The sequence below is a fragment of the Oryctolagus cuniculus genome, chromosome 6 (assembly GCF_051225735.1).
Source record: "Oryctolagus cuniculus isolate XC-2025 breed Fujian yellow rabbit chromosome 6, ASM5122573v1, whole genome shotgun sequence".
Taxonomy (NCBI): Eukaryota; Metazoa; Chordata; class Mammalia; order Lagomorpha; family Leporidae; genus Oryctolagus; species Oryctolagus cuniculus.
This window is the reverse complement of record NC_142872.1, coordinates 13,004,278-13,028,741: the sequence shown is the minus strand read 5'-3', so window position 1 is coordinate 13,028,741 and position 24,464 is coordinate 13,004,278. Positions and strand designations below refer to the sequence as shown.

At 38.6% G+C, this 24,464-nt stretch overlaps 1 protein-coding gene across 2 annotated transcripts in view; it reads right to left on the bottom strand.

Moving 5' to 3' along the window:
- SRFBP1 (serum response factor binding protein 1) overlaps positions 1-24,464 on the bottom strand; it is a 68,497-nt gene that overhangs the window by 4,541 nt on the left and 39,492 nt on the right. The window contains exons 4-7 of one of the 2 annotated variants that reach the window (XM_008254947.5): positions 18,429-18,500; positions 10,805-10,886; positions 9,358-10,066; positions 8,114-8,151 (exon numbers count right to left, since the gene is read on the bottom strand). In XM_008254947.5, the coding sequence (XP_008253169.3) occupies positions 8,114-8,151; positions 9,358-10,066; positions 10,805-10,886; positions 18,429-18,500 (901 nt within the window). The remainder of the gene's footprint in view (positions 1-8,113; positions 8,152-9,357; positions 10,067-10,804; positions 10,887-18,428; positions 18,501-24,464) is intronic. The other variant, XM_089334854.1, reaches the window with a different exon arrangement.

Genomic DNA, 24,464 nt, shown 5'->3' with positions numbered 1-24,464 from the left:
TCAGCCCAGCTTCCAAAGTGACCACCGCAGCTGAGGGGATAGCCAAGTAGGGTCAGCAACATTGCAGGCAGAACTGTAAATTTCCCGTTAGTTGCCACCTGCCTTTACCTGGCCAGCTCTCCTCCCAGGCCAGATAGGTAATGGAAGTCAACAGGGTGCCTTCCCCAAGGAGGTTCACACCTCCCCTAGGTTGTACCCTATGTGAAGAGACAGGTCTGGGCCTCTTAACTTATAAGGCCTAAAGCCCACCAGATTATTATCAAGCCCCTTCTGTCAGGTTCTTTTTGCCTCTCAATCAGAAAACTTAGTTGACTCTACTCCCAACCTGTGTTGTACTGATGGTGTTCTCCCTCACTTAATGTTGTATGATTATTCAGAATTTCTCTACAGACAAACCCCTCTACCTGCGAAAGTTGAGTGGCCTTACTCCTGGTCTCAGCTGGGATCAGATTTAAACCACGTTCATCAAACCATCCTCACAAGGGTCCAGAGACCCCCCTCATTTCCTCTCCTCTATGAAATCCTTTCATTACCTGGTTAATGCCACTCTTAGGATCATTGGTTGCTATTCTCACTCTGACTTGTATACTACAGTGTCTGTTTAAGTGTTTACAGCAGGTGATAATGGAATGAACCAAGGCCTTCAGCAACCAGGTGGTCAACCAGATGCTTCTCCATCCATACATGCCTGCCCCTGTGGAGCCCCAAGATACCCTCAGCAGACCCCTGTAGACGACGTCCCCAGTCAGCAGGAAGTAGCCAGAGACTCACTGTCGCCCCCTTTCCTATCATCAAAAGGTCGGGATGGTAGCTTTGGGATCCGCAAGGAGGGAAGGCCTATACTTCCGGGAATGGAGAGGCCTACTTCCGGGGAAGAAAATCCTTGTCAAGGTCCCTGCAGGTGCCTAAAGGTCAACCAATGAGGAGCAGACCCGCCTCAACCTTTAACCCCCATGCCCTGAATCTATAAAAGGAGCTTTCCCAATCTCTGACATGCGACTTTCCCGGCCCCTGCTCTGTTATTCTGTTGGGACTGGGGAACCTCGCCCGGGAGTGGAACCCCAATAAAAGCCTGTGAATTAATTGATTCGTCTGCCTGGGAAGATTTGTTATGCGCTGGACACCTTGCAGAAACATGAACAGTTCTCCAGAAACAGATCTTGATCTGAAGGCAATCTATGAAATGCCCGAAAAAGAATTCAAAGTAATGATTCTAAGGAAACTCAATGAGATGCAATAAAATAGATAGACAATTCAAAGAAATGAAGAAAACAAGGCATGGCAATAAGGGGAAATTCAACATAGAGATATAAATTATTAAAAAGAGCCAATGAGAAATTTTAGAGCTAAAAACCTGAATCAAAAAATACAATTAAGAACTTCAATAACAGAATCTGACAAAGCAGAATTTCTGACTCTGAAGACAAGTCTTTTGAGGTAACCCATCCTTTCAATGGCTTAATAGCTGAAAATTTCCCAACTCTCAAAGGAGATATAGACAGCCATATCCATGAAGTTTGAATGATCCAATCCATACTTAACCAAAACCAAAACTCCCTAAAACAAAAAGCAAAAAAACCAAAACACATTTTCACCAAGGCATAATACGGTTAAACTTTTAAGTCAAGGAAAAGGTGAAAAGCCTAAAGACAGTGAGAAAAAAGTTAAGGAAAATCTATTAGACAAACAGCAGACTTCTAGGTAGAAACCTTACATGCCAAAAGAAAATGGGGTAATATATTCAAGATGTTTAAAGAAAAATGTGCCACCCAAATTGAAAGAAAAAAAATCTGCCAACCAAAAATACTATATCCAGCAAAATTATCATTTAGACGTGAATGGGAAATAAAGACTGCCCAGACAAACAAAAACTGAGGAACTTCATTACAACCAGACCAAGTTCTACAAGAAATGTTTAAGGTAATCTGTGGTGGAATGAGAAGGTCATGCCAAGATGGCCGCAGGCAACGGCAACTGGCAATGGGCTATGATTGGATGGTTTTGGAAACCACGTGACAGTGGAGCCTGCCTGGCAACAGGCTGTGTTTGGATGGTTTTGGAAACTGCCTGGCAACAGGGTGTAATTGGTTAGGGCATAGACCGCCCTGTGATCGGATTGGCTGCCTTGGTTATATAAGCTATTGTAGCAACTGAAATAAACGAGTCTGCAGGCTGCTTGCCTCAGGCCTGCCTTCACCTGACTCCCGGGGTCTGTGTGGTGACTCCCGGGGTCTGTGTGGTGACTCCACGCCTCTTGCCCCCACCACACTCTTCCTCTCAGAACAAATCCACTTCAACAGGAATCCGATATAAGAAATAAAAGATCCTGTAAGTATCAATATTAACTCTGAATGTAAATGGATTAAATTCCCCAAACAAAAGATACAGGTTAGCTGACTAGATTAAAAACAAGACTCATCTACATGCTACCTACAAGAAACTCACTTCACAAATAAAGATACACCAAGGCTGAAACTGAAGGGTTGGAAAAAGATATTCTACTCAAACAGAAATCATAAGTCAGCAGAATTAAATTATACTTCTTTCAGATAAAACAAATTTAAAATGCTTAGTTATTTTCATCAACCTGAAAGAAAGAGAGGAGAGAAGAATATAGATACATACAGAGAATGAGAGAGCTTACATCTATTGGTTTACTCCTCAAATGGCCCTGATGGACACAGCTGGCCCAGGCTGGTGCTCTGAGCCCAGAACTCTCTCCAGTTGGATTTCCAACATGGGTGGCAGGGCCACAGTCACTTCAGTTACTATCTGTTGCCTCTTAGTATGCATTAGGAGGAAGCTGGATTGGAAGTAGAGTACCTAGAATGCAAACTGGCACTACAATATGGGATGCAGATATCCCAATCAGTGGCCTAATCCACGGTGCAACAATGCTTGACCTCAGATAAAAAAATTTTAAATAAAACAACTGTCAAAAAAAACACAAAGGTCATCACATGCTGATAAAAGGTCGGATTTATCAAAAAGATATATCAATTATAAATATATATATGTACCCAATATCAGACCACTAAAATATATAATGGAAATATTATTAGATCTCAAGGGAGAGACAGATTCCTACATAGTAACAGTTGGAGATTTCAACACTCCACTGTTATCAACAGATGCATTACATAAGGCAAAAAACAGACACATCAGAGTTGAACCGTATTACAGACCAAGCATACCTAATGGAAATTTATAGAGCATTTCATCCAATAGCTGCACAAAAGACTTTCTGATCAGTACATGGAACATTTTCCAGGACAGCCCATATTTTAGGCCACAAACCAAGTCTAAATAAAGTAAAAAAACCAACCAACCAAACAAAAAACACCCTGAAATCATACCACATATCTTCTCAAACAATGGAATAAAACTGGAAATCGACAATAAGAACAACAAGAAAATTTACAAACACATAAAAACATGCTCTTGAATGACCAAATGATCACTGAAGAAATTACAAAGAAAACAAATTCTTGAAATGGAAATGAAAACATTATCAAAATTTATGGGATACAGCAAATGCAGTATTAACAGAAAAGTTTACTGCCACACATGCATACATAATAATAGAAGTATTTCAAATAAACAATCTAATGATGCTCCTTAAGGACTTAGGAGTCAAGAAATAATAAGCATCACTTTCAAAATAAATTCATTTGAAACTACAAGAAATACAAAAGATCAACAAAACAAAAAACTGGATTTTACAAAAAGAAAAAACAAACTTTAAACCAGATTACACAACAAAGCTGGAAAAAATAAATAACATCAGTGATGACAAATGAGACATTACAACTGACACCACAGAAATACAAAGGATCAGAAGAACCTACTATAAATAACTATAGAAAATTAGAAAACTGAAGAAATAGATATTCTTATACACACACAACTTAAGCAAGACTGTATCAAGATTAGAGAGTAACCAAATTGAAGCAGCAATTAAAAGTCTCCTATTAAAGAAATGCCAATGGCTTTAGAGGTTGACATGCACAAAACATTTAAAGAACTATTCAGTACTTCTCAAGCTGTTCCCAAAACAGAAGGATCTGCCAGCTCACCAAAACCAAATGGACATGAGAACAAAAGAAAACTACACCAAATATCCTTGATGAACATGGATGCAATATTCTCAACAAAATATTAGCAAATGAAATCCAACAGCACATCAAAAAGAACACTATGATCACATGGGCTTCATCCCAGGGGTGTGATGATGACTGAACATTCCCAAATCACTAAATGTCATAAATCACATCAACAGAATGAAAAAATGAAAACTACATTAGCACCTTAATAGATGCAAAAAAGGCATTTGGTAAAATTCAACATCTCCCCATGATAAAAATTCTCCCCCAATTAGGTTCAGAAAGAATATATCTCAAAATAACAAAGGTTATGTATGACAGGCCAGCACTCAATAACATACTGAATGGGAAAAAGCTGGAAGCATTTCTCCCCAAATCTGGCACAAGACAAGGGTGACTCCTTTCACCACTCTTATGCAATATACTACTGGAAGTCTTAGCAAGGGCAACTAGGGAAACAAAAGAAACAAAGGGCAAGCAAACTGGAAAGGAGAAAGTCAAAATATCCAAGATTACAGATGACATGGCTTTATTCATGCAAAACCTAAATACCCCACCGAAAGAGGGGAAAAATTTCTACAACAAACATTATAAAACATTATGAAAGAAATCAGAGGACACACAAAAAATGCAGATATTTCATCATTATGGATTAAAGAGTTGATTGCCAAAATATATGTAAAACCAAAGCAATCTACAGATCAAATGTAATTCTCTTCAAAATAGCATATTCTTTACAGAAATAGAAAAAAAAATTCTAAAATCGATTTGGAACCACAAAGGACCCATAATAGCCAAAACAATTTAAGTAAATGCTGCTGCTGCTACTAAAATAAATGAAAAAAGCTGGAAGAATCACAATACTTGATAACAAGGCATATTACAAAGCTACAGTAATTAAAACAGCAGGGTACTAGTATAAAAACTGACATATAGATCAATGCAACAGAATACAGAATGGAGAAATTAATCTAGATACATAGAGTCAACAGATTCTTTTGACAAAGGAGAGTCTCTTTCAATAAACAGCGTCGGCAAAACTGGATACACACATGTATTCAAATGAAATTAGGGTGGGTGTGCGGTCTAGTGGCTGAGCTACCAGTTGGGACATCTGCATCCCTACTGGACTACCTGGGTTTGAGTCCTGGCTACACTTTGAATTTCTGCCTCATGTTAATATGCACCATGGGAGGCAACAGGTAGTGGTTTAAGGGGTCCCTGACATCCACGGGGGGACTCATCATCAATTCTGTTGCTGGCTTTGGCACAAGACAAGGCCCTCTGCAGGGATTTGTTGGACTGAGCCAGTGGCTGGGAGCTCTCTGCTTGTCAGTCTCTCTCATTTATTCTCTCTGTGTCTCAAATAAATAAATTTAAAAAATAAAATTAGATCCCCAACTCTCACCATAAATGAAAGTCAACTCAGATGGAGTTGAAACTATGAAGCTGATAGAAGAAACCATAGGTCAAACATTTCACAACACTGTTGTAGGCTACAATTTTCTGGATACAATTCCAAAAGCACAGGCACCAAAAGCAAAATTAGTTAAATGGGGGTGCATGAATTAAGACGCTTCTACACAACAAAGGAAAAAAGAGTGACAAGACAACTGTCAGAATAGGCAAAAAAATTGTACATTATTTACCCAACAAAGGATTACTATGCAGAAAACATTATGAACTCAAAAATTAAACACCAAAAAACAAAACAAAACAAAACAAAACAAAACTCCAGTAAAAAAAATGGTCAAAAGGTCAGAATAGATATTTCTCAGAAGAAGGAATACAAATGGCCAACAAATATATGAAAAAAAAGGTTCTGTTTCACTAGCTATAAGGGAAATGCAACTCAAAATCAAAATGAGATGTTCTCATCCTTGCTTGAACGGATACTACCAAAAAGACAAAAAATAACAAATGCTGGTGAGGATACCAAGAAAGGGAAACTCTTATGAACCGTTGGCGGGAATATAAATGAGGATAGTCACCATGCAAAACAGCGAGGAGATTCCTACATGCAGCAAAATATATTCACAGCAAATGAAACCACTTTTTCAAGAAGATACCTGCACCATCACTTTCACTGCAGCACTACTTACAACAGCCAAGGTGTCTATCAACCGATGAATGAATACATAAAGTGTGTGAAATATGGTTCAGCCATGGAAAAGAATGAAATCCTGTCATCTGAAGCAAAAAAAGGATGGAACCCAGACAAATACTACATATGTCCCCCATACACGTGGAAAGCTGAAACCACTCATTCTGAAGGCATTGTAGTAAATACTACAGGCTGGGAGAAGGGGCTGGAGGGAGGATTTATAGAGAATGAGTAAGCTCCTACTGTTATATGGTATACCAGAGTGTCTACAGTTCACAAGTAGCTACTGTGTATTCTTGGAGCAAATGTAAGAGAGGAGCTCAATTTATCTGATCACAAAGTAATAACAACTGAGGGGAACGCTAATTATCCTTATTTGATCAATACCTATTGTACATATGCATTAAATTTGTCACAATGTGTGTCATATAGATATACAATTATTGTTACTCAAATTTTTTTAATGTTAAAAAAAGATTTGTCTATTATTGGCTACCTGTGACAAGAGACAGGGGAAAAAAGAAAAGAGTTCAGGAAAGAAGTGGCCAGCTGTAGTAGGTATTTGGAATGCAACATTTAGAGAAGCCATGGTTACTCAATAGTGCAAGGCAGAAAAAGACTTACAGAGTCATAAAGACTCAGCTTTGGAGCAAGATTAACGGTATGACTTTGCCATCCAAACCTGAGAGTCTCAATGCAGCAGCTGCTGAATGAGAATGGAGGTGGGAAAAATCTAACAATACAACTCAACATAAATAAAGCAGGTTCGTGAACCAGCTCAAATAAAGAATTCTCAGTGCTGTTACGAGCTCAATACTGCCCTAACAGAACAGAGGACAGCAATCTACCAAGTTTTTGAGGAAGTATATAGTTAAAGAAGTTACCCCTTGGAGTGGAAAAACTCTCCAAGAGAACAATATCCTCAATGCCTAAGATTTGCACCTGTGACCTGGGGCAAATCTCCCAAAGATCATTCAAGGCCCACTTCAAATACAGTCATGGAACAAAGATTCTCCCAAGAAGGGAATCAAGGACCACAGACAATGAATAGGAAATTCTTCTCAGAGCCAGCATGATCCCTGCGTAGCAGAATTTCATGTACTAATCTGTTGTATGTCTTCCAGTTTTCCCTCAACTGGGTGCCTGCTGTGCCACTGCATACCTGGCAGCACTGGGGCACACAGCTTCCTTGTAACCTAAAGGTCACACGAGTAGGGTCCGATGAAGGCACTGCTTCACCATCACCCTGCACTCTGAGCGGGATGCAGGAGCACAGCGTGACCCTGGCTGGCTTCCGTGGGAAGGGGTAAGTGCACTGTCTGCGTGGGAGGAAAGGTGAGATGAGCATGTGGTGACAGAGTTACATGTTCAAGAAATTCCACTTCTAGATACACGGTTAGGCTGCATTTGTTAGTTCCTCTGTGACCAGATGCAGTCATGAGATTTAGAAAGAAGCACCAAAAGATGGAAAGGAGCCGGGTCCTTGATGACTATGTGCAGCAGAGCCCCTCTTCACAGTGGTCTCTGATGTTAGTAAGAAATAAAACATTCCTTATGTGAAGCCTGTGAAGTCTGGAATTGTGTAACAAGTCAGCATACCCAAATATATTCTACTCTGATTTGTTATGAATTATTGGAAAACACTTACACTCCTCTTAACCCTCAGGATAATATACTTGTTACTGAGTATTTAATGGCATACCAGACTAACATTTAATAATTTGCTTAAACAATGTGCTAATTAATTTATGACAAACATTAAAAATCCTACTGAGGGTCACATGATGACAGTTTCCATTTCTGATGGTATAAATTTCATCAGACCATGAAGCAACCCTAACTTTGCACCCTTCCACTTTGGCACACTGCTCAGTTGCCCACGGATGTTGGGCAGCCAAATACGTACCTGGGGTTCTGCTTTTGGGAGCCTGTTCTCTGTAGCTGCTAAAAGAAGAAAAACACCATTATGACTTCCAAAAGATAGATAAAACTCTCTGATTTTAAGAAGATAAAGTAATAAAATTAAGATAAAACTGATTCAGAGGACCGTATCATACTCCCTCATCTCACAAGCTATCATCAGTAAGATAATCAAGAAAACCTGAGGCTTTTCTTTCACCCCATCGAGATCTGCCAGACTCCAATATTGACACAGACACATGAAGGACTCCTGTCACATTCTCACAGGGACTTCTGTGCATAACTAAAAATCTTTCGTGTTGCTTACCTTGTCTTTGCTCTTACACACTAACCAGATTAAGAATTTCAAAAATCCTCTCACAGGGAGAATGAGTCATAAAACACAAAAATTTAGACATATTTCAGGGAAAGGGAAAAAAACTATTATGTTATTGTCAAATAAAGAAAAAAATGAAACCTTGTTGAGGCAGATTTGAGATGAAAGTAAATATTTTAATTATTTTCAAGGCTCCAACGATGACTTTATGCCTTTTCCATAGTCATCTTTGGAAAATTTCTAAATCACATTTTTGTAAACCACAAAAGACCACCCCTGATCTATAAACACAGAAAAAACAGCTTACTGAATAAAACAGCTGTTACTAAAGAAACTGGATAACCATGCTCTTCACCCTAAAATGTGAAGAAATTCTCCATTTGATTAGAATTATAAATGAACTTGAACTTATCAATTTACACCATAACAGCTGTGAATGTAGCAGCTCACAGCACAGAGGGCGGCACCAACAGCACCGAACACAAAGCAGTGTGGGTAAGCTCGGAGGTCGGGCCAGCAGCCTCACACTCTGAAAGGAAACTGCAGAGTCAAATGATTGATGTTTTCAGTAATGGTCCTGGGTCATCGAGCAAAAATATCATTTTAAAGTTTTTCATCAAAAATTAACTTGCGTTTCAAAATTTTGATAACTGAAGGAATAAAAATTCGGCTTATTATTTGGCTATCACATCTCATTTTCAGAGTGGCTATATACATGCAATACTCACAGGTGTATCTGTTTTATTATCCAACTATCAGGATGGAGAGGAACAAGTCTAAAAATAGGAGGAGTTGTGCAAACTTGAATTAGGCATGAGGCAGTCCCTTCCCTCAGCATTAGGAAATGTAAACGTTTTATAGCTTTCAAAAAATTAAGAATTAATAATAACTTCAGAACAGAAAAACACATTTACCTTCTAGAGCTTTTGGATCCAGATAAAGAGTGGAAAAACACTGACTCCAACTTCCTGGCTTCTGCACTTGGCGTGTTCTTGTCATTTCTCCTATCCCCATGGGCTTCGTGTGTATCCTCCCTGGGCAACACTTTCTGGGCAGGCCTGAGCTCCTTCACGGGAGCATGGCTGCTACCTTCCTTCTTCCGTGTGCGTCGGACCTTCCCAATGAAGAAGTCATCACCACTGTCACTGTCCTCAGACAGGGAAGACTGTCTGTAAAACCTTTCTTCTGTGCTGTCGTCAAAATACTCCTTCTCCTCCTCCTGCGATTCTTCCCCATCACTGGTGTCACCAGGCGGGCTTTCAGACACTTTCTTCTGTTTGGCTGGACGTAACGCTGTCGTTTTCGGGTTGGCAGGTGTCTTCAGGGATTCAAGAGGAACTGAAGAATCCTTTTCTGGAGGCTTTGACGGAGAGTGGGGAACGTCCACTGCTTTGGGTCCACGTTTCATCTTGGCTATTTTTTCTGTTGAGTTAGTTCCTTGTTTCTTTGCCAGGGAACTGGCTTCTTCTTTTTGTTCACTGGTGATAGCTCCTTCTTGCTGTGACTTACTTGCACCATCTTTTGAACACAAAGCATCCTGAGAATGCTTTTCTTCAGAAGCGTTTTTTGATGATTCAACTGTAGCAACTTTTTGTCTCGCATCTTTAAAGGCCTGGACAGCAGCTGCAAGAGTAACAGTACGTGAGTGGTTTTGGATGGAAACACATACAGCATCAGGGTGTCAGGGCAGTACTTTAAAAGGACTTTTATTAAACACGCACATGGGTTAGCATTCACAAAGCACTCTGTTAACGTCTTAAAAACCAAAGTTACAAAATATGCTCAGATGGAGCCATTTGAAACTGCAAAAATGAAAAGAAAAATCATTCTTTTTTCATGTCTTGGACTTAAAAAGTCATTGCATGCAAATAAATAACAAAAAAATGACAATGAATTTCTGTAATAATGATGTATCAAATATTATAAGTTGTGCTTTTAGACAAAAATAAAATAACTTGGAACAAAAGCAAAATAAATTCTAAAAATTTATTTCAAAATACATACACATAAATAAAAATTATGTCATGAAATGTACAATCAGAAGTAATGAGCTATATGAAAATTCAGAAAACCAAATGCATTCAAATTTTATTATGTATATACTATACATAAAATATATACTTATATATTATATTTTACATATGTTAATATCAGAATTTAGGGAAAAAACAAATTTAGTTTTTTGCTGACATGATACAATTTTAGGCACATTCCCAAAGAAATTTTAAAGTAACATTTATAAAGGAAAGTATTTTCAAGAGTTACAAGAACCATATAAATATTTAAAATAAGTCAATATTTACCCAAAACCACAAACCTAAGTGCTTAGTAAACATCACTTCCAGGTCACTTATTTCATACCTTTCAGCACATCGATTTTTTTCTTCAGGAGAGGGTGCACTGCTAGTCTGGCAATTGCCCTTTCAGTCGCAGTAGAATCTGGCTGCATATTGCAAATAAATGAGAATAAAAATAATGCGGCACTATTAGAAGAGATAACAACCACTGTGTTTTCACAAGGGAATTTGCAAATACTCTCATTAGACAAGTTAACTATATAATTCATGTTAAAGATAAGGATCACGCTGACAAAAATATTACTGCTTTTGAGCAACCACAATGATTATATAATCAATTAATAACAGATACTCTTTAGATACTTGGAAGTTTCCAGGATTATGCTATGTATCATCTGTGGGATATATATTTTTAAAAAGAAACACAGCATCAGATTTCAAACAACTTAAATATTTAATTCTGAAGATTAAATTATCCATGCCACTCTCCTTTGCATCGTGTTCTCCCACTGCCGATATTCTCTATCAGTCACAATGGTGTTTAAAAATGTAATAAGATCACACAATTTCCATATCTATTCTTCTTCTTTTCCTAGAAAAAATTTTATTCATTTATTTGAAAGGCAGAGTTACAGAAAGAGATATATAGGAAGAGAGACAGAGAGAGAAACAGATCTAGAGATCTTCCATCCATGAATTCTATCTCAAAATGGTTGCAAGGCTAGGACTTGGGTCTGAACGAAGCCGGAAGCTTCGAACACCATGTGGGTCCCCACATGGTGGCAGGGGCCTGAGTTCTTGGGCCACCTTCTGCTGTCGCCCAGGAACTCTAGCAGGAGCTGACTGGAAGCAGAGCAGCTGGGACTCGAACTGGTGCTCCTACAGGATGCCCGCGTCGCGTTGCTGGCTTAACCTGCTGCACACATGCTGGTCCTGCACCTGTTCTTCTTCTGGCTTTACTGCCTTCTAATGTTTAGGTATCCCATTGCAAGCTCTTCTCTAGTTGGAAAATTCCACTCCCAAACATATACAGCTGATCATCTCACTGTATTCAGGTCTCTGCTCAAATGTTACCTCTCCTAGAACAACACTTTCTTCCGCTCTCCATTTACTTCACATCACTTAGCACTGCATGGTGGAGCATATGTTTTCATCTCTGTTACGGAGGGGTTTGTTTATCTTCTTGCTACAGATTTAGTACCTAGAAGACTGACTGGAAATGGGAAGTACTCAGTAAACACTTGAAGCAAGTGAATCAATTTCACTAGCGTGTGAAGAGCAGAGCTACTAGTATGTCTTACAAGGCTAAAATATTTTCTCTTGCTTTTTACAGAAAAAAAGGTGGGATGCCTGTTATAAATTACATGCAAGTAGAATCCTTGGTTGGGGTAAACTAAAATATTATAAAGGTAAAAAGAAAAAAATTTAAGAAGGACCATGATGCTTACAAATTTAGTATGACAGATTTTTGTTTCTAGATTACGAGGTGATAATAGTAAATGTGTATTCATTTCAAAGGTAATCTTTGGGCCAGTGCTGTGGTGTACAGCTGCTGCCTGCAGTGCCGGCATCTCATATGGGAGCTGGTTCATGTCCTGGCTGCTCCACTTCCGATCCAGCTCTCTGCTAAGGCCTGGGAAAGCAGTGGAAGATGGCTCAAGTGCTTGGGCCCCTGCACTTGTGTGGGAGATCCAGAGGAAGCTCCTGGCTCCAGGCTTTGGATGAGCGCAGCTTCAGTCATTGCAGCCAATTGGGGAGTGAACCAGTGAATGGAAGACTCCCCCTCCTGCCGCCTCTCCTCTCTCTGTGTAACTCTGCCTTTTAAATAAATAAATAAATCTTTAAATAAAAAAGGTAATCCTCAATATATGACTATCCAGATAAAACTGAAATAGCTTTTCATGAGATGAGTTAGTCTTGTATGCTTCAGGTAAGAAGTTCTGGGAATGCTAAACAGACTGTGACACTGAATGTGTTCAAGAACACATAAATGCTGTTCCCAAACTGTTACAATCTTTGCTGAGCTGGGGTATTTTTCTTTCTACAGCTAGCTATCTTTCCATCTTATTTATGAACAGCAGATGTAACATGGTCATATCTAGTACTGACTGGCTACTTACCATTTTGTTAATAACCATTTTATCACTGATTTGGTAATTAATTTCATTCACTAAATACTATTTAAAAAAAAGCTTCAGGGTTAATATCTACAATTCTATAATTATATGGCAATTTAATGTATGATGATGTTCTCATTTCTTATATACTCTTAGGCCTCCTGTCTATGTTTTTAGGTTCAATCTTTGTGAAGGAGTTCTCTGGAAAGAATACTGGGTTAATAAGAAGTGAGATTGATTTTAAAAGGACAACTGTGTTACATAAACCTAGGAATGTGGTTCTCGCTATAGTTGTCATACTGGAGTTGAGCATTTTATGTAGCAGCAATGAGCTCAATGAAGATCAAGAGAGCTTGGATCTACAACATACATAGGAGTATTAAATTTGAGTAGTTATGCAGAATTACATATACCATAGCTTACAGTTGTCTAATTATATGCAATTCATGTAAGACAAATAGGTTAATCCTACTAGTAAATAAAAATAATACATATTCTATTAATAAGCACTTTGTTAACAGGACAGTTACTTTTAAGTAAGATATACTTTATGATGCTGTATACTTCAGCAGCTAATATTTAATAAGCATGTGACTTATTCAGGAAAACAATGAAGTGTGGACATTTGACTTCTTATAATCAGTCTGCATCAGAAAACATATCTTGCGCCTCTGAGGGAGTTTTGAATAGGTATAAATACAAAATTTAATTTGTATCATGAAGGAACAGCCATATCCTCAGGGCAGGCTAAGAAAAACATTGCTTCAAACGTAGAAATACAACTCTGTATAAGTACGATGGGTTGAAAATAGATGGCTTCTCAAGCTCTTACTCATTTAGCTGAGACTCTATTCAACAAAAATGTGTCTGGTAGGTAAGGGCTGTGCCTACTTTGTACAAAAATGATACTTGTGCATATACATTTCAAACCATACTAGTCCTTCTAATCCTCACAAACTGGAAATTTTGAAAGTTGGTTTCCCACAACGTGGCCAAACTTCTGAGAGAATGAACTACTCCTGTTACATAGGGATACGAAAAATGTCAAGAATACCTAGCAATATACCAAAAAACAATACAGATATAATATGGAATATTTGCTGAGTGAAGGTGCACATAGCATTTAAATTTGGGGCAAAATAAACAGAAACATGAGGGGATGAAGTATATCATCTTAATCTAATTTATTCATGACTTTGAAGGGGGAGACTATAATACATTATTGGAACATCTGCTCTGAAACAGCTATTTATTACAGAAACTAAATAAACAAGGGCCAGTGATGGTAAGTAGTAAGTAACCTGCCTAAGGGCAGGAAGCTAGTGACAAGGCCACACTAGCCGAAATGCAGAAAATGCCCGATGTTCAAGCCTCTTCCCTTCGTTAAACAGGAATATGAGCAGAGGGTGAGTTCACCACTGACAAGGAGCACACTATTAACCACTTCTCAGCAATGTATCCAAGTTGTCAACTCAGAAGGAAAACGCAGAAGATGTTCTTAAGGAGTAAATATAATACTATTACTATATTACCAAATAAGTTGTTATAATAATTAGAATCAATGCTTCCACTGAATTGAAAATTATTTACTCAAGGCATTCATAAACATCAAAATTCATTGTACAAGAAAAGTCTGGCCGGCCGCAGCACACCGGCTGCGGCGGCCATTGGAGGGTGACCCAACGGCAAAAGGAAGACCTTTCTCTCTGTCTCTCTCACTGTCTACTCTGCCTGTCAAAAAAAAAAAAAAAAAAAAAAAAAAAAAGAAAAGTCTGGTCCTTAAAATTCCTTATACTTATCTACTAGTTATTATTTATTAATATTTGTTCCTAATGGCTTTTTAATGATTTGTAAATCTGAACTGCTTACAATCCTGAGAGTAGAAAAAAGTACTATAATGGGGGAAAACTAGTATTAATATACACATGAACAATATGCTTTATAAACACTAAGGATTCAATTTTCTATTCTTAAAAGAACACTGAAAAATGTTATACGTACTTTTTAATTACTTGTTTTAAATAAAGCTTCAGTTAAAAATACCAATTTTGGGGTCCAAGTTGTAGTACTGTGGGTTAAGCCGTTGCCTGCAATGCTGGCATTCCATATGGGCACTGGTTCGAGCCCTAGAGGCTCCACTTCCAACCCAAATCCCTGCTTACGTGTTTGGGAAAGCAGCTGAAGATGGCCTAAGTGCCTGGGCCCCTGCTACCCACATGGGAGCCCCAGATAAAGTCCCAGGGTCCTAGTTTTGGCCTGGCCCAGTCTTGACCACTGTGGCCATTTGCAGAATAAGCCATCAGGATGGAAGACTTCTCTTTCTGTGTCTCTCCCTTTGTCTGTAAACACACTTAAAAAAATTATCAATTATAGCAATATACATAACTTCTTAATTCTTTCTATGTAAAAATCTAACAATTTTAAGCCTTTAACTTTAATCTTAAGAAAGCAGTTTTTATTTCAAGCCTTTAATTTTATTAAGAATTTTACTCCTAAAAAATCATTAACTATTTATTTATTTATCTGACAGGTAGAGTTACAGACAGTGAGAGAGAGAGGCAGAGAGATCAGGACCAGTCTAGGATTCTGAATAACTCCTCTTCCCAACTATTAGAGATAACTGTCTCTAATCTTTGTGATTCATCCCCAAATGTTTTCTCACAGTATAAACTGTGTAAAGCCCCCTTCAAATGTGTCAGTAAAGGAATTACATATAAGCACAAGAGAAAGAGAGGGGCTCAGGTGCAGTCCTTTGGCAGTGTCTGGGCTCTGCCGCATTGAGATGTCTGCATGGAGTTTCAGGCACTGAGTTAAGTACAGAATGAGTAGGGCAGAACCCGTGAGATGGTCTTCAAGTCTTTTTCCCATCTAATTTTTCTCCTGCTCATCACCCTTACCCACTTCCTCACTCTCTGTATTTACTGAGCCCTTTAGATGGAAAGGCATTGTCCTACACATGAGGATACACTGGCCATCTTTTGAGGCTCGCAGTATCACCCTAATGTAAAATGTACAAACTTCACAGAAAGCACACGGAATGCCACGGAGATAGGCAAAAGGAATACAAATATATTGATACATTTTTAAATTTAAATAAATTTATTTTGAAGCTTTTGAAAAAGGCTACCAAGTAGTCTCTTCAAACAAACAGCTTTTACACCTGCATGAAAAAGTCTTCACAATATTGAGAGGTATGAAGGAAACCACAGCTTTCCTTATTTAAAGCTGACATAATGTTTGCCATGGAAGACTGTCAGGAAATTGTGGTTTTCACACACCTCCAGTTTCTTCCATTTCAAATAAATTAAATAAAAAAATGGAAAACACCTCATCTTTTAATGGGAAAATTTTATTTTGGCTTATGTGTATTTATTGTGAGCACAAAAGCTTTTGGTCTTCAATTTTGAACATAATTTTGAGGATGCACCTCTGAATGTACACAGTAGACTAAAAATGACAAAGATCTCTTACATGCGATGTGAATTTTTGAAATCTTTTCTAAAACCAGCTCTAAATGAACTGGTAAAAGTAGAACACTAGCAGCAATACTTTAAAGTCAACTAACACTGCTAAATTAAAAGCTTAAAGTAGATAAATGAAGTGTTTTCTATAGAAGGGAAAAAGAACTATACTTTCCTATATTCTGTCTAATGAATGCTCCTATGTCAGATAAAATTCAAAAAAAAATGAAAAACTGACACATAAAAATGCAAGTTCATATGGAAATCAAATAGGTTTTGTTAAGTTAGGTTTTTTAAATAATTTCTTTCAAGATTTATTTATTTATTGGAAGACCTTTCTGTCTCTCTCACTGTATAATCCTGTCAAAAAAAAAAATTATTTATTTGAAAGGCAGAGCTACAGAGAGGCAGAGAGAGAGAGAGACAGAGTGGTCTTCCACCTGCTGGTTCACTCCCCAGATGGCCGCAACGGCCAGAGCTGAGCTGATCTGAGGCCAGGTGCCAGGAGCTTCCATTAGGTCTCCCATGTGGATGCAGAGGCCTAAGGACTTGGGCCATCTTCTAGCGCTTTTCCAGGCCATAGCAGAGAGCTGGATCGAAGTGGGGCAGCCGGGTCTCGAACGGGCGCCCATATGGAATGCCAGCACTGTAGGTGGCAGCTTTACCCACTATGCCACAGCACTAGGTCTGGTAACTTAGGTTTTGACACCCACACAGGTAAGCACTATATGTGAACATCACTGTGAAGCAAGGTAAGTAAGCCAAAATAAACCACTCTCAAATGAAAAAAATTAACTTAAAAAATAAAGAAAAACACAACACAGAAGTAGCATGACAACTTAATTAAAGAGCTTTTCCTGACACTTACCACTATTTAGATAGTGTAATTTGGTACTGGTGGTAGTGGTAGTGGGAAGCGGGAGGTGGCAGTAGGAGGAGCTGAATGAGTGCCGGGGAAGAATTACAGAAAAGAGTAAGATAGGGTGCTCCATCTGGTTTCTAGAAGAAAAACGGAAAACACTGAGGACTACAACTCAGTCCAGCGTAACCTCTTCTGAGAGATCATGAAGCTTATCACTGTTATTAATGCAAGCAGCACTACTTCCATCAGTCTGATCTGAAAGAATAGGAAATGGACAAGGATTGGGCAAAGCGATCCTCTCAGGACTGTGGTCATTTACATACAACAACGGGCATGGTCATTTGAACCATCTGTGGCTTCCTATTTGAAGGAACATCAAGAATGCATGCATCCATCCTAAGAAAAAACAGAAGGCGTCCTGTCAGCCCTGAATGAATTGGCCCAAAGAATTAAAGTTTTAAGAAAAGTTGTAAGGTCCAGTGATCCATATACATCTAGATTTTACTTAGTTTTAGAGTGACTATTTAATTCTTGGAATTATTTATAGACATGGTGCTTGTTCAAATAATATGGTACAATTATTTGATAGCATGAAGACTGCTAGGAGACAGAAAGAAATAATGTAGACTAGGGCAAAAAATCAGTAAAAGTAAAAACAGGAAACAGAAAAATCAGGTAAAGCCTGCACTCAAGTGACATTGTCTTAGGTAGACAGACATAAACCAAGTGGGCACAACGAAAATGGGGAAACAGTAAATAAGAAGCAGGAGCGACAAACACAAACAACGGAAGCTCTGGAGAAAAGTGCTGACTGTGCCACATGATACAGCATTAAGTCTCAGTCAGCTCTTTCAATTTCTTTGAACTCCATTAGCCTCATCTTTAAAGAGGTAAAAAAAGAATTCTTTCACAAAATGAACACAGACATTAAATGAATTATTCAGGAAAATGATCTGTTAAGAATAGACTGCTATTTGTAACTAACAAGGCTAAGAGACTAATAGTTATATAACACATGAAATACTATATTAACATACTTTAATGACCTTGGAGAGGCGAGATCATAGCAAAGCAAAACTTGTAAATGTTATAAGAACATTTTTCAGTAGCAATCCTGGAGTTCAGTGAGGAAAACAGTAACCGGCTTCTTGATAAGTTTTTTCTTCAGTGAAGAAAGTGACACGGAAAAAGTAAACAATACAAATGAGGTACTTTTCAAAAATCAAACAAAATTATTTTCAGATATACCTTTTTGCAGACTTTTTCAAAGTTGATATCATCACCAAGAGCAGATTTAGTTACTACATCAGGTTTCAATTCCTATAAAACAAAGTAATTTTAGTTAGGAGTCTGATTTTAAACTGTCATTATTATGAATTAAATAAGTTCCTTCCCAAGTTGTGCTCTAAGCAACGAAACCCGGTCATTTGCAACAAGATGGAGGAATTTGGAAAACATCATGCTGAGTGAATTAAGCCAGTCCCAAAGGGACAAATATCATATGTTCTCCCTGATTGGCAACAACTAACTGAGCACCAAAGGAGAAACTTGTTGAAATGAAATGGACACTATGAGAAACAGTGACTTGATCAGCTCTTGTCCTGACAGTTGATGTACAATGTAATACTTTATCTATTTTAGTATTTTTTTTGTTCTAGTACCATTGATTGAACTCTTTAATTAACACACAATTATTCTTAGGTGTTTAAATTTTAACTGAAAGTGATCCCTGTTAGGAATTTGGAAAACATTATGCTGAGTGAAATAAGCCAGTCCCAAAGGGACAAATACCACTTGTTCTCCTTGATAGGTGACAACTAACTGAGCACCAAGAAGGAAACCTGTTAAAGTGAAATGAACACTATGAGAAATGGTGACTTGATCAGCCCTCACCCTGACTGTTGATGAGCAACTTGATATGTTATCCCTCTTAGTATTTTTTGTTTGTTTGTTCTACTTAATACTTTTGGTTGAATACTGTAATCAATACACAATTCTTCTTAAGGGCTGAAACTTAACTGAAAAGTGATCGCTGTTAAATATAAGAGTGGGAATAAGAGAGGGAAGAGATGTGCAATTCGGGACAGGCTCAAGCTGACTTACCTCAAACGGTAGAGTTAGAAACATACCAGGGGATTCCAATTCAATCCCATCAAGGTGGCATGTACCAATGCCATCTCACTAGTCCCAGTGATCAATTTCTGTTCACAATTGATCATAATGATAGGACTAAGAGCCAAAGGGATTACATAAACAAGAATAGTGTCTGCAAATACTAGCTGATAGAATAAAAAAGGGAGAGAACGATCCAACATGGGAAGTGAGATACACAGCAGACCCATAGAATGGCAGATGTCCTAAACAGCACTCTGGCCTCAGAATCAGCCCTTAAGGCATGCAGATCCGGCTGAAAAGCCCATGAGAGTATTTCAGGCATGGAAAGCCAAGACACTCTGGGGGGGGAAAAAAAAACAAACAAACAAACAAACAAACAAAAAACACCTAAATGAAAGATCTCCGCGAATGAGATCCCAGTGGAAAGAACGGGTCATCAAAGAAGGAGGTACCTTTCTCTGAAGGGAGGAGAGAACTTCCACTTTGACCATGGCCTTGGCTAAATATGATCAGAGTCGGTGAACTCAGGGGGCTTCCATAGCCTTGGCAGCTCATGACAAGAGCCTAGGTTGATTACTGATGCCATAAACAAGAGTGTCAATTTGTTAAGTCAACAACAGGAGTCACTGTGCACTTACTCCTCATGTAGGATCTCTGTCCTTAGTGTGCTGTACATTGAGATTTAATGCTATAATTAGTACTCAAACAGTATTTTTCACTTTATGTTTCTGTGTGGGAGCAAACTGTTGAAATCTTTACTTAGTGTATGCTAAACTGATCTTCTGTATATAAAGAGAATTGAAAATGAATCTTGATGTGAATGGAAGGGGAGAGGGAGTAGGAAAGGGGAGGGTTACGGGTGGGAGGGACGTTATGGGGGGGAAGCCCTTGTAAGCCATAAGCTGTACTTTGGAAATTTATATTCATTAAATAAAAGTTAAAAAAAAAAAAAGAAACCTGATATGAAATAAAATTCTAACTTTTGTAAAACTGTAACTTCTACCATTACAAGAAATCACAATACTACTAAAAAGCCACAGTAAATGACTTAAAGAACTAATCTTCCTAAGAACATCAAAGTAAGTACAGAATACTGTTTTCAAGGAACTCAGTACCAGTGACAGTAACCCAAGGACTTTATAACCCAAACAGCTCTTCAAATAACCAAATCTATAGAAAAATAGTTCTGAATTTGAAAATATTCAGAGAATAGTGTATACATGTGCCTCTCTAGAGAAATCCTTTAAATGAAGAGTTTGAACCAGCAAGAGATACCTTTGATAAAAGAACTGATACTGAATATTTATTTGTACAGCAAGCATTAAAATAAATGTGGAAGTATAGAAGAAAGGACAGTACACAACGTTATGTTTTGACTAAACAGAAAAAAATGCAACTGAAAAAAAGGAGAGGAGACGGGGAAAGGCAGAGTACAATCGCTGACTATTGTCTAGGTTTAAGTAAACAGGCAGTAGTCAAATGATACCATTTAAGATGGACAGACTAGAAAATAAAAGATTACATAAGAAAATGGAAAAGTACTTTTGAGGGCACTATAGGAGCTATAAATACAACTGTAACCACGGAACACAAATACAGGCCTTTCTAAACACCAAAAGAGTTTTTTTTTTTTTTTTAAATCACAAAGCTACATCAAGTGGAGAAAAAAACAGTAAATACAGGATTGAATCCTCAGTAATTAGAATATAAAATATAACCAAATTAAGAGCATCAAGAATTTAACTTAATGTCAATTAGTTTAATGTGCTTATTAAAGAAGAACATTTTCAAATCGGATAACAAAGCAAAAACTAATTTTATACTGAACAACATACTCTTATAAATAAGAGATGAATTAAGAACATCGTATTTTAAAATGCTAAGACAGAGGGATTGCAAAGATACTCCAGGCAAGTGGGAATAATTAGAAAGCAAGGAATGAGATCATATATCGCATAAAAAATTAAGGAAGAGAAAAATGTTTAAACAACATAAAGAAAATAACATGACAATCTACATATCAAATGAAACACAGCAACTAATTATATAAGGCAGAAACTACAAAACACTACTAACAAAAGACTCTTCAGAAAGTTTAAAATATTAAAAAAAAATTGTGAGAGGCCAGCATTGTGGCATCATGGGTAACGTGACACTGGCATCTCATACATGTGCGGTTGGAGTTCCAGATGCTCCATCCCTTCCAGCTCCCTGCCACTGTACCTGGGAAAACAGCAGATGGCTCAAGAGGGCTGGCCCCAGCCACCCAAGACCTCAAAGAAGCTCCTGCTTCCTGGCTTCAGATCAGCCCAGCCCTGGCTGTTGCAGCCATTTGGGGAGTGAACCAGCGGACTGAAGATTGATTCATTCTCTCCCTCCCTCCCTATAAACTCTGCTTTCAAATAAATAAATCTTATAAAAAGAACAACCAAAGATGTTTGTACAAGGGCAAAATTGCCTAACACATTTCTCAGAACATATCCCTATTGTTAAGTGATGCATGACTATAGTTAATAAAGTAAATCTGTCTTTTGTATTTATGTAGAATATATACACAAATAGTACAAACTGTATCTTTTCAAATACACAAGACATATTTTCAAAACCTGCAGTCTATTAAAATAATCCAAATCTCATCAGGCTGGGTATATTTAAAAATACCTTATTTATCACTATTTGCTACTAGAAAGGCAAATTCACAACAGCTACAAAATAAACATAAGAATAAATCTAACCAAGGAAATTATAGAGCACTACAAGGAAAACTGTAAAACACTTCTAAAAGAAATTAAAGAGGATGCCAAGAAATGGGGAGACAAGCTGTGCTCACAGATTCCAAGAATTAATACTACTAAAGTATTCTTACTGAGCAGAGTGATCTGCAGATTGCTAACAAACGCAATCAAAATACCAAGACAGGAGCTGGTGCTATGGCATGGCCGCCTAAGGTGCTGCCATCTTATGTGGGCCCCAATTCCTGTCCCTGCTGCTCCTCTTCTCATCCAGCTCTCCGCTAATGGCCTGAGAAGGCAGTGGAAGATGGCCCACGTGTTTCAGCTCCTGATTCTGTGTGGGAGACCTAGAAGCTCATGGCTCTTGGTTTTGGATTGGCCCAGCTCTGGTCGATGTAGCCATTTGAGGAGTGAACCAACAAATGAAGACCTTTCTCTTTCTTTCTCTCTGTAATCCTACCTCTCAAATAAATAAATAATTTTAAAAAAAGGACATTCTTTATAGAAATAGAAAAAACAAAATTCACATGGAACCACAAAAGTCCTAAAATATCCAAGGCAATCCGGCAATCCCATGCAAAAAGAACAAAGCTGGAGGCGTAACAACACTTGATCTTAAAACATAACACACAGCTATAATAACCAAACAGCACAGTAGTGCAAGAAATTATAGCCGAATGGAATAGAATAGAGGACTTGGAAGTTAATCCATGCACTCATATCCAACCAATTTTCAAAACAGGTGTCAAGAATATACACAGCAGAAAGGACAACAGTTTCACTAAATGGTGCCCGAACAACCTGGATTACACACATATGCAAAAACATGTAAAGTATATCCCTATCTCTCACCATATACAAAAATAAACTAAAAATGAATAAAATATCTAAGTGTACAATCTAGAATTATGCAACTGCTAGAAGAAAACATAGGGGAAACATTTTAAGAGATGGGTATAGGCATAAAGAATTTTTAGAAAAATACCGAGTTTATTTTGGGAGATCCAAGATGGCGGATAGGGAGGGAGCTTACTGCTCTAGTCTAAGGGAAGATAGATTAAAAAAAGTGGAAAGAGTACAGTTTCAGGGAAGAGTTCGGGAGAAAATGGCAGAAGAAACTCCATGCAAATTAGAGGGAGACTGTGGACCTATGTGGAGGGTGTAGATGTGTACAACTCAGGACCCCAGGAGCCAAGAGTCTCTGCACCAGTTTTGGAGAATTAGGTGAGACTGGACTGCAGCAGCCTAAGCCACTGGTGATAAAGCTGTGAGAAGAGCCTGGCGCGAGTCTGGCTTAGAGCCCTGTGGAGGACAGTGTACCTGCAAATCTAGAGGATATAAAAAGGGGCAGGTTTCTCTCCCTGACCATGCTGCACCGGCATCCTGAAACAAGCAGAGAGAGGGTGGGTGCCATTTTGGACATACGTAACTTCTGTGCCAGCTCATTTCTGCTGCCCAGCAACCTGACACGTGGAGAGCCTGAGTCTGGTTGGGAGAACTGACAGGGGACTGGGTGCTCGTAACTGTGGGAGCCTTGTGTGCCAGGACTGTAAAAACACTGTGGCTGCATGGGAAGGTACAGGGTATGGCTGGGACTTCGGGCAGTCACTGTGGGCAGCTCTACATGCTTGGGGTTCCCTGATTCCCTGGTGAGGGTCATTGCTGTGGGATCCATGCTTACACTGAGGACCTACACAGACCCTTTGTGTGGTTATTGTGGCAACATGAACGAATATGGTACCCACTGGGGCTAGTGCCTAGGCACTGGTCTCCACTGAGGAGAGGGGGCACGTGTAAGACTACACCAACAGAGCAGAACAAACACCCCTTCTGATTTACCACGCCCAACCTGGGTGTTACCTTGATGAAGGGTGTTACCCTTCAGCCTGGAGCACTGAACAGAGCTCCCTGACCACACCCAGCACACTCCTCTGAATATTCACTGAAAAAGCAGATACTCCTCTGAGCCACAGAGGCACAGTCCACCGATAAAAACCATCACAGAGAAAACACAAAACAAAAAAAGAAACCAACAAGTATCTCCACAAATGCCTAATAATAAATACAGCAACTAAAGAAACAAGAATAAGGAAGACAACATGGTGACTCCAAAAGAACACAACACTTCAATACTAGAATGTGAAGACAAAGGGACTGAAGAAATGCCAGAAAAGGAATTCATAGGATGAATGAGAAGCAAATCCACAAACTAATGAAATACATAAATGACATGAAATAAAATTTCTCCCATGAAATTAAGATTTTTTTTTACTTTATTATTATTATTTTGGTTCACCCTCCAATGGCTGCCGCGGGTGGCGCGCTGAGGCCGGCGCGCCACAGTGATCCGAAGCCAGGAGCCAGGTGCTTATCCTGGTCTCCCATGAGGGTGCAGGGCCCAAGCACTTAGGCCATCCTCCACTGCGCTCCTGGGCCA